This window comes from Vigna umbellata, chromosome 5, assembly GCF_029865625.1.
Source record: "Vigna umbellata cultivar VRB3 chromosome 5, Vumbellata_1.0, whole genome shotgun sequence".
NCBI classification, from domain to species: domain Eukaryota; kingdom Viridiplantae; phylum Streptophyta; class Magnoliopsida; order Fabales; family Fabaceae; genus Vigna; species Vigna umbellata.
In genome coordinates this window covers 24,296,872-24,312,329 of record NC_142169.1, presented here as the reverse complement: position 1 = coordinate 24,312,329, position 15,458 = coordinate 24,296,872, and the positions used below count along the sequence as shown (strand labels likewise).

At 30.2% G+C, this 15,458-nt stretch overlaps 1 protein-coding gene across 1 annotated transcript; it reads left to right on the top strand.

Moving 5' to 3' along the window:
- The first annotated feature begins 5,683 nt into the window (after nt 1–5,683).
- On the top strand, nt 5,684–15,399 carry LOC124827109 (hyperosmolality-gated Ca2+ permeable channel 1.7-like). The gene is made up of 12 exons (XM_047300098.2): nt 5,684–5,880; nt 6,374–6,705; nt 6,865–7,020; nt 7,326–7,461; nt 8,438–8,539; nt 9,480–9,599; nt 9,755–9,835; nt 11,334–11,674; nt 13,405–13,650; nt 13,721–14,045; nt 14,233–14,466; nt 14,880–15,399. The coding sequence occupies exons 2-12, from the start codon at nt 6,395–6,397 to the stop codon at nt 15,090–15,092; spliced, it is 2,265 nt and encodes a 754-aa protein (XP_047156054.1). The 5' UTR covers nt 5,684–5,880; nt 6,374–6,394; the 3' UTR covers nt 15,093–15,399.
- Nucleotides 15,400–15,458: the final 59 nt, after the last annotated feature.

Sequence of the window (15,458 nt, the reverse complement as noted above, 5' to 3'; positions counted from 1 at the left end):
AACTTGTAAAACATAATGCATGAAATGAAAGATATGCAAAGACCTGTTCAACGAAATGAAGAAAAATTATCCAATTTGACTCTAGATATAAACTCACATACGACATAAGTGAATTTCAATGTCAACTTAATTCTTTATAAATTAGAAAATTAACCGGACTCTACTTGAACAATTGTATCATCATACTCTTTGCTTCATTTTAGTAACTTTAATTCTATTTTATTAAATATTACTTCTTAATGCTTTCTTAATGTGGATTCTAGAATAAATGATCACTAGATAAAGCAATTGTTTAAAGAAAACGAATGTATGCTATTGTTGACCGACAACTTATAGCTATTAACATCAAAATGCTACTACTTTCTCTTCACATTCATCCCATACAAGACTTATAATGGGATGTCGACACAATATTATTGGAATAGATTACTTACTTTAGTTAATGAAGATGGTTCATTTTGATTTATCATAAATCATATTGTAACTTCTCATCAATGTACTTGTAATATCTTATGTCATATTTCAAGTTGACTTTTATTAATTATGTGATCATGAAAATATAATATAAATGAACCAATCAATAATCATTAGTAATCTTCTATAACAATAATAATAATAAATGAAATTCAAAACTACCATAAAAACAAAAACTAATATTCTGTGTGATTAAATTATGCAATAAAAAACTTATTATCTAAACATATAATTTTTAGTGTTACCAAAATGTTATATTATTTATTTATTATAACCTTTTTAATTTTATTATTTCAAATCAATTTTACAAAATAATTGTAACTCATAAATATTATTTTATATCACTTTAAGACAATTTGATAATCTTGATTTTTTATATATTAAAATATTTTTTTAATTTATCATGTCAATCAAATTATTCACAAATTCTATTTCTAAATTCACTCACTCTTCTCAAATCTATTTTCAAAGGTGAACACATCCATAAAATAAGTTTTTTATACCATAACATGTATATAATGACATGTGTATACGTGCAATCTCAATTTTGTAATGAGTTAACAATGATTCATTACTATTAAATTTGCTTATTGATATAAGTTTTGATTTTGGTCAAATGTTAATTTTTATACGACATACTTAAAGTATTAGGAAAGGCTTAAATTAATATTTTATTTTTTAATATGCTTTTTTATATAAATGTGTGATTTATATGATTTTTATGTGCTGTGTAATTGAATTGTTTGACTATTGTTAATTAAAATGTTTTTATGTTATTCTTTTTCATTAACTTATCCTTATATGTATAAAATAAAATCAAAATTTATTTTAGACCATCTTTCTTATAAAAGTTTATATTTATATATATTTTTTATATATTTAAATTGCATTTTGAAATATTAAATGGCTTGTACAAGTCCTTTATTAAATATATATTACAGTAAAGATGATAATTTTGTGAAAGTGTTGTAAAAGCAATAACATGTGAAATTAAGAAGTGCATCAAAAAATTTATTTTAAAAAACTTGAAAACAAAATTACGAAGATATATGAGAGTCCATATTGTAATTCAAAATTTAAAAGAAAACAAAGTGATATATAAATAAGTACACAAGAAAATACTAGGGATGAATAGTATTTTTAAAATATTTTCATAATGCAACGTTTAATGACTTGTGATTAAAGTAAAATGTGATGTAATGTGTATAGATGTTGAGTTAGTAAATAAACATTCTTTTAGATGATGACATACAGGACAACTAACTATTATTTTAAGGGTTAAATATGTTTTTAGTCCCTAAACTATTGGCCGTTTTTGGTTTTCGTCCCTCTTTCAAAGTAAGGTACAATTTGGTCCTCATTCTTTAGAAAAACGTTCGTTTTAGTCTTCAAAATTTTGTTTTTAGTCCTCGTTTTAGTCCTCAAAACGTTCGTTTTTTCGACTAAAACGAACGTTTTTTAAAGATTGAGGACTAAATTGTACCTTACTTTGGAAGAGGGACGAAAACCAGAAACGGTCAATAGTTTAGGGACTAAAAACATATTTAACCCTTATTTTAAAAGAAAGAAACAATAAGACACGATGTTTATACTGATTTACTCAAACTTGAGCTATTTCCAATTATTTCTTAAGATCTCTTAATAGGTTCTATTAATTTTATAAAAATTAAATGAATTTAATTCATTATTAATTAAATGTTCTTACATTGCTCATGGTCTCCTAATCAACATAATCAGTACAAACATATTGCTCGTGTGATTATTAATTATATTATAAAAACTGTATATTATATATAGAAAACTTACATGACATCTACTTTTTTTTTATGCTCGAGATGAATTAAAAGATGTTTTAAAATATTGTGTTATATAGAAATTTAACTCAAGTTCTGAGTGATATAATATAGATACTTTTTTCAGGGAAAACAAACGAGATAAGAAATTTGTGTTGATCAGAATCTGGCATTGCAGTTGTTATTGATGTGATTTGCTTTAATTTAAAAAAAACATCAAAATAAAATATAAAAAGTGTATGCACTGCGGTTTGAATGCAAACTAATATTCTAACTAAACCTAATCAATTATTTTCCTGATTTAAATAATTTTTGGTGGTTTATAATTTTTGTAATTTTTCATTGAAAATTCCTTTGGTATTTTCAAAAAAATTATTATAAAAACATTACATAAATAACAATATTCGATTTGTTGCTTTGGTCTTCTAATATTATAAATTTACTTGTTGATATAATAAACAAGTACGCAACATAAGTGCACAAAGATAAAAAAAATATCAAAATTTGCATCAAATAATGCATTTTTTTATGTATTTTTTTTACTTTTTAAAAAGGAATACATTTGGTTTTGACTTCAAACCAAAACCTCAATACATAAAGTTTTCAAAACAATATAACATTCAACTATTTCAATAAAAAAACAGTATAATTTAACTATAAACAATATAATAACTTAAAGTACTTTATATATGATAGATGAGGAATGTTTTCATTATTTTCTTAGTTTAATGATGTCATGTTGTGATATTGAAGTTTGATCATCGAAGACACTTTAAACATTTAATTTGAAAATATAAGATTGACTTTTAAAGAAAATGTGAGACAGGTTGTAAGTTGAATTCTTCCACCAACACTTTAGAGATATAAGGTTGATTTGATGTCTTTAGAAGGGAAGGTGAGAGAAATAATTGATTTAACTTTCTCCAGTATCAAATACTAACAATTAACACTACCCATAGAAAAAACTTTAAACATTTTATTTATACAAGTATATGTGAAATATATTATTAAATGAATTGAGCCAAAGTTTTATGTATTAGAGATATTCATTATCTTGAATTAAAGTGTTTTACAATAATTATTAAAGATAAAAACGAGTGTTTTATACGATTAAAAATCAAATAGCTGAGTTGAATAAGGTTTTATGAATTTAAACAAGTGTTTTAAACCCCTTCACGTGGTGGAATAGAAGAACAGAAGAATTCGCTAGGATAGGCTTTAACCATGACTCTGATACCGTATTGAAAGTGAGTTTAAGTCTAACTCAACCCCACAAAATCGGCTTGTAAGGTGAGGTTTGTACCTCACTTATATATTATAATTTGACCTTATCTCTAGTCGATGTGGAACTTCCAACACACCCCCTTCAAGCCGAGGTATAAACATCTCGTGATATGGTATCAGAGTCATAGTTGGAGTCTATCCTAGCGAGTTCTAAGTGGGCATTCTATTCTTCTATTCCACTCGCTATCGGGCCGTTATCGGACCATCCAATTTATACTATCACGCACGAGATGTCTATACCTTGGCGTGAAGGGGGTGTGTTGGCAGTTCCACATCGACTAGAGATAAGGCCAAATTATAATATATAATTGACGTGCCAACCTCACCTTACAAGCCGGTTTTGTGGGGTTGAGTTAGGCTTAAACCCACTTTCTAATATGATATCACAACCATGGTTAGAGCCTATCATAGCGAGTTCTAAGTGGACATTCTATTCTTCTATTCCACCCGCTATCGGACCGTTATCGGACCATCCAATTTCTACTATCACGCACGAGATGTCTATACCTTGGCGTTGAGTTAGACTTAAACCCACTTTCAATATATAAAGTGAGACATAAAAAAAAGATAATTGTTTCATTATAACTTGTTCCTAATCCCAAAATGGAGAAAATAAAAGTTGTCTACAATCTACAACTATATATCACAATCCACCTATTGGTACAATCAAAACTCACGTTTTTGTCACCATTTTATTTTTAAAAAATATATCAAAAAATTGAAGGAAAAACAAATTTTTAAAATATTTTTAATTTCGATTCAGAAATAATATGAGATAATATGTACATCAAAACATTTTTCAATAATAAAATATTGATGAAATATTACAAATATTAAAAATAAAAATATTTTATAATATAAATGAATTTATCCTAAATAAAATTATGACGTCAAAATAGTATGTTGGACTTAACTAGTTTTTAGATGATATGAGTTAATGAAATAAAAACCAGCCGATTGAAAACAAAGTTAAAAAATAAGATATAAAAAAGATGATGACGTGAATGAAGAAAAAATTAAAAGATAGAAGAAGAAAAAACAATAAGCCTTAATATAGAGTATCATACGTATTATTTATATATGATCTATATTTTATTTTCTTCCACTTTACAGTCTCTACCCTCGTTTTTACTAAATTGCTTCTCTATTATAAATATATATCTTAAACTTCAATTTTATTATAATCATCCTTAAACTTTATTTCACTGTATAATGCCAATACTCATAGTTGTTTTCTTATTATTTTGTTACAGTTAAATTTTCACATATTAATAATATGAACATAAATATAAAATAGAAAGTGATTTTTTTAATGTTTGCAAAATTATTTTGAATAAAAACTAATAAGTTTTTGAGATTTAAAATAATTGTTGAGATATCCTGAGTTTAACCCAAATTATCGTGCGGCTATACACAAAATGTAATTTTTAAAAATTGATTGAAATAAAGTTGAAATTAAGATATTTATGTAACAACAAGTTTAAGTATCAAAAGGTAAAACTTTAAATTTTAGGATATTTCTTTGTAAATATAGCAAAATTTAAAGATCAACGCTAATAATTTTATATGTATCTATTTACAGAACAGGGTAAAATTTAAGGGATTTATTTAATAGAGTTTAAGGTTAAATGCTCATTTCTCCAAAAAATTAACGAAAATTCTTATCTTATCATCCAATAGTTTTGTATATTATATATCAGGCTTCTCCTTTTTTTTTTTCAAATTTGATAAAGAAACCACTCATAATATTTTCAAACTTAAAATTTCAAGAAAGTAAGTGAGATATTTTTTAGATAATTAAAATTTATAAATTAAAAAAATTCCTTAACTATCACCAATTTCAATTACGAATTCATAAAATATTTTAAAAAGTCTGCAATTAGAAAGGCATGGATAATACTTTTAAATGATTAAAATAAATAAATAAACTAATCTTAAATATATTTTTTTCTAATTTTTCTACGTGGATGGTAAGTAGCGGCAGTAGTAAGCGGTGAGTCCAGATGATAAAGAAAACGGTAAAAAAGGACGGTAACTATTTGACATGCCTCCGAACGTTTTGGCGCCAACACAATCCCTTTCTCTCTCTGCCCGCGAAGAGCGTAATTCATTCTCTGCAAACCAAAATTCACTTCGCATTTTTCTCTCCGCTGTTTGGACACCGCCAACAAGACAAATTCTGCTCTCTCTCTCTCTCTCTCTCTCTCTCTCTCGTTTTAAAAATCAGGGATACCACCGCGTCGCCACCGCTTTTATTTCCTATCAACCAAACATGCATTCGCATTCAGGATTCTTCGCCGGATAGAGGCTTTCATTGTTAAATTGTCCAGTAAATTTCCGTTCCAATTCTCAATGTTCTTGTGTCAGGTTTTGACGATTGCTTGTTTTGAAACGTTCTGGAAATTGCAATGGCGCTAATCCTTGCTCTTGCGTGCATGCTAGCTTAGACAATAGTATAAGCAAATGAAATTGATGGTTATCTTTGTTTCTCTGGTTCTCTTATCTGATTATTTTGCTGCTTCACGGAGAACAGTTGAATGCCTGAATACATAGCTATGGCTCGACTTAAGATTGATGCGTGTAACTTGTTGATCGTTGTGCCGCGGAAAGTGGAAGCTAGTTAGAGAATAATAGTTTTTAAATAATAGTTTTAGAATGCAGGATAAAATGCAGTTAATGACCATTTATGTGGTTGAGATTGAGATAATATTTATAATAAATTATGAAGTTATTGATTCAAATGTGGATAAATACATAAGTTATAGTATTTCTTCATAGTTGGAAAATGGAAAGCCAATATGCGATGTTTGTATATGATACAGGAAAAACCTTGAGAAAAGATAATGGCGAGTATTGCGGATATTAGTCTTTCGGCAGCCATCAATCTGTTGTCTGCATTGGCATTCCTGTTAGCCTTTGCAGTATTGCGACTTCAGCCCTTTAATGACCGGGTCTACTTCCCAAAATGGTATCTGAAGGGGATAAGAGGCAGCCCAACAGGTTCCTCAGCGGTAAAGAAATTTGTTAACTTGGACTTTAAGACCTACATCAGGTTTCTGAACTGGATGCCTGCAGCGTTGCATATGCCAGAACCTGAACTCATTGATCATGCAGGCCTTGACTCAGCAGTGTTTATTCGGATATATCTTCTTGGGTGAGTTGTGCACCAAGTATCTCATTGGAATTTACATACGTACACATGGACTGAGTTTAAGAGAGATAGCAATATCTGATATACTTTCTTGTATTTAAATGTTTGACCCTTTTTCTTTTGTGATATATTCTTTTATCTGATTGGAATACTTGTGTACAGGTTAAAAATATTTGCCCCAATTACCCTGCTTGCTTTTATCGTTTTGGTTCCTGTTAACTGGACAGGGAACACATTAGAAAAACAGGAAGCTAAGAATTTGACATATAGCGATATTGACAAGATTTCAATATCAAACATCCCATTTGGATCAGATAGGTGAGATTTACGACTGTTGTCCCTGCTCTGAGTTTCTTTCTCTTGCTCTCATAATGTGGATTTTTAACAAATGGAAGAAGTGGTTGTGTTGGGAACGTGATTGCAACCTTGATCTTTGCCTTTTTATTAAGAAAATCAGAATAACTCTAAAATTTTCACTATTAAATGACTTAACTTCCTCTTCCTCTTCCTCTTCGTTTATTATAATAGGTTACAGACTCTAATTTCGCGTCTTGAATCAAACGTTACGTAAATCTGCTTGCTTTGCACTTGATGTTTCGAGATTTCACTTCGTTTTCTTCCAGGTTTTGGGCGCATATTGCAATGTCATATGTCTTCTCATCTTGGACATGCTATAGTCTATACAAGGAGTACAAGAATGTCGCAGCAATGAGATTGCGATTTTTGGCAGCTGAAAGTCGTCGTCCGGACCAATTTACTGTAAGTTGGTCTCATTTTCATTAAGCTTCCTTTGCTGCTTCACTGCCCTTCATAACAAATAAACACCATGGAAAATCGGTACCCGTATTTCTGCACTTACGGTGTTCTAGCTCCTAAAAATCCATTTTCTATACGATGAAAGTGACTACTCATATTTACGGAAGTTGATCTTATCTTAACATCATGTAATTCTGTGTTATTTTGTGGCCGAGTTACCATTGTATTTGTTTGACATGTTATATTCTCGATCAAATGATCCTGGATCAGCGGATCCAACATTTGACTTTAATATTTTTTATAGTAATTCAAAGGGAGGAATTTTGTTAAAACATCAGGTTCTTTTTGCATCCCTGTAAAATTATTAAAAAAACTCGGAACCTAGTGTTAATATTTTATTTCAATGACTGAGTGTGCTCGCATGCCGGCGTATACTGGCGGCCCTGTGCATGCATGGGGATTTATACTCTCCCTATTTTCATGCCCTGCATTTTGCAATTAAACATGATAGTTGTCTTTAAGCTTGAATTTGTTTTATAGGACATTAATGATCAGAATGTTAGTATCCGTATTTTACTAATTTTAGCAGACTTGCTAGCAAACTATCTTTTCAGATGCTGGCTCGTTATCTTCTATGTTGAATATTTAATGCAATGAATAGTCTTCTAGCTTGTAATTTGACTGGACATTGATGATCTGAAAGTTAGTATCCGCATTTAGTATTTTTAGGAGACTTCCTAGCAAACTATCCTTTTCAGATGCTTGTCTGTTGTATTCTACGTTGAGTACCATATGTTTATTCTTGGGTCACTTTCCGAAAGAGTTCTAAGTTGCGGCGTTCGTTTATCATTTATATATATGCATGTTTTGCTTTTGTTTCCCATTATTGGAAGGATTGAACTAATAATTGCAGCCCATTTCCACCTGTCCTTTAGCAAGCTGAATATTGTTTTTGTAATAACCACTCTTTTTTTTACAGGTCCTGGTGAGGAATGTTCCCCCAGATACCGATGAATCAGTCACTGAGCACATCGAGCATTTTTTTTGCGTCAACCATCCTGATCACTATCTAATGCATCAGGTATGTTGCTTAACTGCAAATAGAAATTATCTGTAAAAAATGTAATTTTTTTAGTTGTTTTTGTTTGGGAATTACCACTTCCTCTTTGTGAGCTTACATAAACCCTCACAGAAAGGGTGACCCGAACCTAGGATAAAAAGATGTATATATGCAAAAACGCATCATAAACACATAGTAATATAAAAAATACCGCAAACACATCAAGCTTAAACTTTAAAGTGATTCAACATGTCCATATCCTTGAATAACTACTCACCCACCACTATTACAACTTTTTATAAGTTGCAAATCCTCATGCACATTGCTATTACAATTATATCGACAAAGCTATAGACCTTATGTCCATGCAAACTTCTACGGACGAGGTTGCAAACCTTCCTCCAACATTACTCACAATATGCTCTCTCTTGTTCTCACAATCCTACCAATCAATACTAGTATATATTTTACAGTTGTTGAGAATCCAAAGAAGCGAAACATGGAGAGATTTTCTTCAATGAGCTACGAGTCTAATCAGATGAATTTAATACTACACTCAATTCAAAACTAAAAAACATTAAATTTGTAGTTTTTTTTTACTTATGTGTTACTCAACAAATCTTTGTTATAAAAGTACATGATTGCACTTAAACACTTGCACTCTCACGGTAACTTACAATAATTTATTTGATAGATAAACAAAAAGTCTGTATCATGATGCGAACTGTATATCTCACTTATCTTGATATATAGTTACAGTTAAGTGGGAAAAATGACCTAAGAATTTGGGCCAAACCTAACATTTTAATACACTGACCTTCCTCTTAGGAATTATGATTTGTAATTTACTGAAATTTACTTCAACTTAATTAGGATCTTCTATTATGAATCTTAAATTTGTATTACTTGTGCGATTTTCTCTCGTGTAACAAAAAAATATTTTATTATGAATTATTGATAGGTTGTTTATAATGCGAACAAGCTTGCAGCAATAGTTGCACAGAAGAAGGCATTACAGAACTGGTATATTTATTACCAAAACAAATATGAAAGAAATCCTTCCTGCAGGCCAACTACTCGGGTAGCTTTCTTTTCACGATTTACTATTAAATTACTTTTTCTAATTTCAGCAGAAGAGACCTCCTTTTTTGCATTTCCTTTTTCAAGAGAATAGTCATAATTAAAGTGGCATCCACTAATAACCTCTTGTTTCACGATTTGATTTCTTATCTATAGACAGGTTTCATGGGTCTCTTGGGGACTAAAGTCGATGCTATTGATCATTATACTGAATCAATTGAAACACTGAGCAAAGAAGTAAGTACTGATCAAATTATACAATGGATACGTCCATGTCATCCTTCTTATCCCTTTTTGCAATTATAGTTTTTTTTTCACAGATATTTTTATCAGGTCATCTTGCCAACTCTTTTCACTTTTATAATAATTTGAAGAAAATTATGGTAATTGGATCATGCTATAATCAGTGGAGATGATGAGCTACTGTGCTTTTAGAAAATGGATATTGTTCTAGCCAACAACAAAGTAGATCTATTGACCAAAACACGATTGATATTGTTCGTCCCTTTTCCCTTCTCTAGTTCTCCCTTTATATTCTTTACTCAGACCTCTTTGTCTTCTCCTTTTCCCAAGGTTCTTTCTCCTTTAAATCCTGGTTAAAGTTATTTAACTCTCTTTTCATAATATTGCTCTTTTGTCTTCCTCACCTTTTACTAGACCCTTAACATGACTTATTTAACTATCAGAGAACTTCCTATCATACTCCGAGGTATTAGGCCTAAGCCAAAATTAATTGTACTAATCGATAATGAACCTATCACCACATAGTCACTTAACTTCTAGTACCTTGTACTAAAAAGTTACAAACCAATCATAATCATCGGTAATGGACCTATCACCAAATAGTCCCTTTGCTTTTAGTATCTTGTACTAAAAAGCTACAAACCAATCATACTCATCCTTGGGCCTATTACCACATAACTCCTTAGTTTTTAGTATCTTGTATTAGAAAGTTATAAACCAATCACAACCATCGGTAATGAACCTATCACCACATGGTTCCCTTGACTTTTAAAAGTTACAAACTAATCATAACCATCGGTAATGAGTCTTTAACACAAGATATGATTGTTATATTCAAGGAATTGAAAACATCCTGGACATTTCATTTCATTCCCTGCTCTTGTTTCACTTGCTAATTTGGTTGTTCTCGCTTTTGATTATTATCCTCATGTTTATGTCGGCAAATTTCAAGTGGTACATGCACAGGTTGTAAATGGCATGCATGATTTCAGTTTTTCCTTGCAGTTACTCATACACTAAAATATGGCTTGTCCATAATTAGATTATTTTAAAATTAAATTTCAGGAATGACTGCTACTTGAACTTGTAGTTTCCATGCATGATGTAAATTTAATTGAAAAGATTCATCTTGCGCCCGAATGTGTAAGGGGAGGGGAAAAAAGGGAATAAGAAAAAAATGGAAATTTAGTCATTAGACACGTTTGGAAGATTTTTATTACAAATATTTTTAGAAAGGACAATGAAATTAATATTTTTATTAATCAGTTTATGCATAAGCTAAAAGTAAAAATTTAAGGAAATTAAATAACAAATTTTATCACATGAGCTAATTCTAACTTACTAATAAATTAATTTATTTTTCTTATAAATATTTACGGTTAAATTAGTCAAAGGTGAATGTCAAGTGATACCAGGCTAGATGCAACTTTTACTGCTAACTCACTCAGTTGACATGGGTATTAATTTCTTGGTGTTATATAATTTCAAACAGGAAGCGGAAGAAAGAGAAACCGTTATAAACAATCCGGATGCTATTATGCCTGCAGCTTTTGTTTCATTCAAAACACGATGGGGAGCTGTTGTGTGCGCTCAAACTCAGCAAACCAGTGATCCAACTATTTGGCTCACAGATTGGGCTCCAGAGCCACGGGATGTCTTTTGGGAAAATCTAGCAATTCCATATTTTGAGCTGAACATGAGGAGATTGGTCATGACCGTCGCTTTATTTTTCCTCACATTTTGCTTTATGATTCCAATAGCATTTGTCCAATCGTTGGCCAACATTGAGTCAATTATGAAGGTCTTACCTTTCTTGAAGCCAATAATCCAAGAGTAAGTCTTCTCAATCTCATACCAGTTACTAATTTTATTATGCTAAATTGCTAATAAATTCCTACTTGATTTTTCTTTTTCTTTTCACAAAAATGAAGTTTAAACATAAGATCGTGTAAACTACTCACATCCCATGTAACCAGGGAACATATACATCTTTTAAAATTCTCAACACATTAAATGTTTTTATTATTCTGTAATCATTTAAGGCTTTTGTTATTGCATTACACTTTTAAATATATTTTCACTTGTAATTAAACTTTTGGTTGGAATTTTCGATCATTTCTCCCGAGTTTGTTAAATTTAAAAGTAACGTGTTTTTGAAAAATAAAATTAAAGGAAAAGGGATTGTTACAAAAGCAATACAAATGTTTTATTACAGTTATACACACACACACACACATATATATATATATATATATATATATATATATATATATATATATATATAAATTTTTCTATTAAATGTTGCCCTATTTGCTTTTGAAAGCCTAGTTTATTTTGATTTTGATAAACCATTCTAAATAAGTTGTTTTTAATTTATTCTTGGCTTATGTATTTTTAAATATTAAACAAAAAATTTAAAAATGTCATAAATATTTTTTGTTAAAAAATATTTTTCTTTAAAAAAAAAACTCAAACAAAGTCACCTTAAATCTTTTCCTATGTAATCAACTACAATAAATTTAAAGATATAATTGGAGAAAATTACGTTTCTTTTACTAATCATTATAAATTAATAGTTGACTACATAGTTATAAAGGATAAAGGTTTATTTTATATACTTAATTTTTTAATAAATAAATAATTTTAAATTTATAAAGTATATTATTATTTAAACTTAAAACAAACAAATATTTTCAAATATGTGAACAATATTTTGAATTTATATATATAAGTTGGGGCCTACCTATTTTTAAATTGAAACTAGTTTGCAATTCTAAAAATTAAGTACATGTATAAAGATTCAAAGAATCATAGTTAGAAATAGTTGAAAGATATTTTTTTATTAATTAAATTATAATATGTGAAATACACTAATTCTGAAAATTAAGTACATGTATAAAGATTCAAAGAATCATAGTTAGAAATAGTTGAAAGATGTTTTCTAAATACACACCAAATTATTTTCTAAAATTAAGAATAAAAATCAGTTCAGTTTACAGATTACAAAATCATCATTTTAATTTTGAAATAATAAAATGCCTGCCACTTTGGTATTTACTTTAAACACTAAATAAAATGTTATTTCTTATGTGATTCAAATATTAAATTAATCAATTATTGTCAGTAAATTTAATACTAATTTAGTGTAAAATTTTTATAAGCATATCTATGCGCACAAAAAGTTTTTTTTTTACACACCATTCTGTTATAGGAAATGTATTATAAATTCGATAACTATTTTAAAAGTAACACTAACATTAATTTATTTTTAAATTGTGTTTTTTTATACTGTAGCACATAGAATTATTATTTTTATACATTTAGAGGTATTAAATATATGCTTACCATTTTTTTTGAGATAAGTATTAAATGCCGTTCCGCAAAGGTTTTTTTAGTATGGTTTCCTCATATGAGTTTTGCCTTCAATTAAGTCGATGTTGAAAGCTTTTTCGAGTGAATTACTAAAATATTGAAGTGGCTTACTATGGAAATTTTATTATCTGCAAAAGCGCCATTCCTTTCAGTAATGGGTGTGGCTTCATGCACTGAGTTGCTCGTTGCAGGCCATCTATCAAGTCTCTCATTCAAGGATTTCTTCCAGGGATAGCATTAAAGATATTTCTTGCAGTGCTTCCGAAAATTCTGATGACGATGTCGAAAGTGGAAGGTTTTACTTCCCTTTCAAGTTTGGATCGGAGATCAGCTTCCAAATATTACTTGTTTATTCTCATCAACGTATTCCTTGGGAGTGTAATAACAGGAACAGCATTTCAGCAACTTCAGCAGTTTCTTAATCAGACCTCTACAGAGTAGGTTCTTTAGATATCTTTTATTTGGACACCGAGATTGGCAGCATCTGACATGTATATTAATTTGCAGGTTCACAAAAACAGTTGGCAGTACAATCCCCATGAAAGCCACATTTTTTATCACATACATAATGGTCGATGGTTGGGCTGGAATAGCTGCAGAGGTTCTCAGGTTAGTTCCGTTAATTACTTTCCACCTGAAAAACGCATTCTTGGTGAAGACGGAGCAAGACAGAGAGAGTGCAATGGATCCTGGAAGCTTGGATTTTGCCACATCTGAACCTCGCATCCAGTTATATTTCATGCTGGGGCATGTGTACGCTCCAGTCACACCTTTTCTTCTCCCCTTCATTGTAATCTTCTTTGGTTTTGCCTACTTGATCTTTCGGCACCAGGTGAGTCTGCATAGAGTTTGCAGCAATATTTTATTGTTGCAGTTCATGCATATCTAAACAAAATTGTTTTGATTGCTGCTTCAACTACTAACCCTACATTACACCAATTTTCTTCCATTAAATGTTTGCGTAAAATGATCATGTTCATAGTAATGCTTAATCAGCACTTTTTTTTTCTTGTCCAAAGATTATCAATGTGTATAACCAGCAATACGAGAGTGGAGGAGCGTTTTGGCCAGATGTCCATGGCCGAGTAGTTATGGGCTTGATTATATCTCAAATTCTTCTGATGGGATTGTTAAGTACAAGAGGTACAGAGACGTCGACGCTAGTGCTTATTGCACAACCTATCTTGACATTCTGGTTTCACAGATATTGCAAAGGCCTCTTCGAATCTGCATTTGTAAAATTTCCACTACAGGTTGGTTAAAGCAATTATAAGTATGCCTACGTGTTAAAGTATTATTTTGTATGTTCCAGAGTACAACCATATGTAGAAGGAAACAAGTTGTGCTATGTGGTTTGGAAGATATATCTGCTGCTAACCAAACGATCAATTTGTTTGGAAATGGTTCTTCACAAGTCCATATAGAAGAATAAATACACTTAAAACATTTTTCATAAATTAAAACTATCTTCCTATTCACTGAATTTTTATAAAAACAAAGATACATAAACAAATTTTATTTTAAAGAAAAGTTCAATGCATTTTACTTGATTGTTCTTTAAGTGTCTGTACAGAAGTTTATCCTAACAGAGTCTGAGTAGATATATTTTTGAGAGGGAGATATCAATGATGGTCCTGTATTAGCTGACATATTTGAGATTTGGCAGGAAGCAATGGTGAAGGATACACTTGAACGGGCCGTTGAGCCAAACTTAAACCTGAGAGTTTACCTTCAGAATGCTTACGTACACCCAGTTTTTAAGGACAATGATTTTGAAAAACCAGCAGCCGTTGATGATGAAGAGGAGAATCCACTAATTAAGACAACGAGACATACTCGTAGGGGTAGCAAATCTGAAAGTGAAACCGGCGGTTGCTAAGGTACAGCTGCCATTTGAGATTCCAAGAAAAGTTTATGGATTCAAGTGATTAAGTGAATGAGAATCAGCTATTTTTAGTTAAAGTTTGAGATGCATCAAGCAGGATTCCCAGAACCACTTGCATCGTAACATCCTGTTGCTATCCATTGCCTTCCAAAAATGTTATTTGTTGTGTAAATATCAGTATGTTCTATGCTGTTGTAATTAATGTAGAAAAGACTATGTTCAATATGTACAATAACAGAAACAAACATCTGGGATGAAAATAACTGTTTCTTTTGTGATACATTTTTTTAAAGGAGTTTGATCATTATTTACGCATCAAAAAGAAATTTATCTTTACAGAAGATTTTTACACTACGTTTT

Excerpts from the sequence above, each read along its gene's own strand:
- LOC124827109 (XM_047300098.2), top strand. The coding sequence starts at position 6,395 with ATGGCGAGTATTGCGGATATTAGTCTTTCGGCAGCCATCAATCTGTTG. Across the intron at positions 8,540-9,479 it reads ATCACTATCTAATGCATCAG|GTTGTTTATAATGCGAACAA; the intron begins GTATGTTGCTTA and ends AATTATTGATAG. Across the intron at positions 11,675-13,404 it reads TTGAAGCCAATAATCCAAGA|GCCATCTATCAAGTCTCTCA; the intron begins GTAAGTCTTCTC and ends TGCTCGTTGCAG.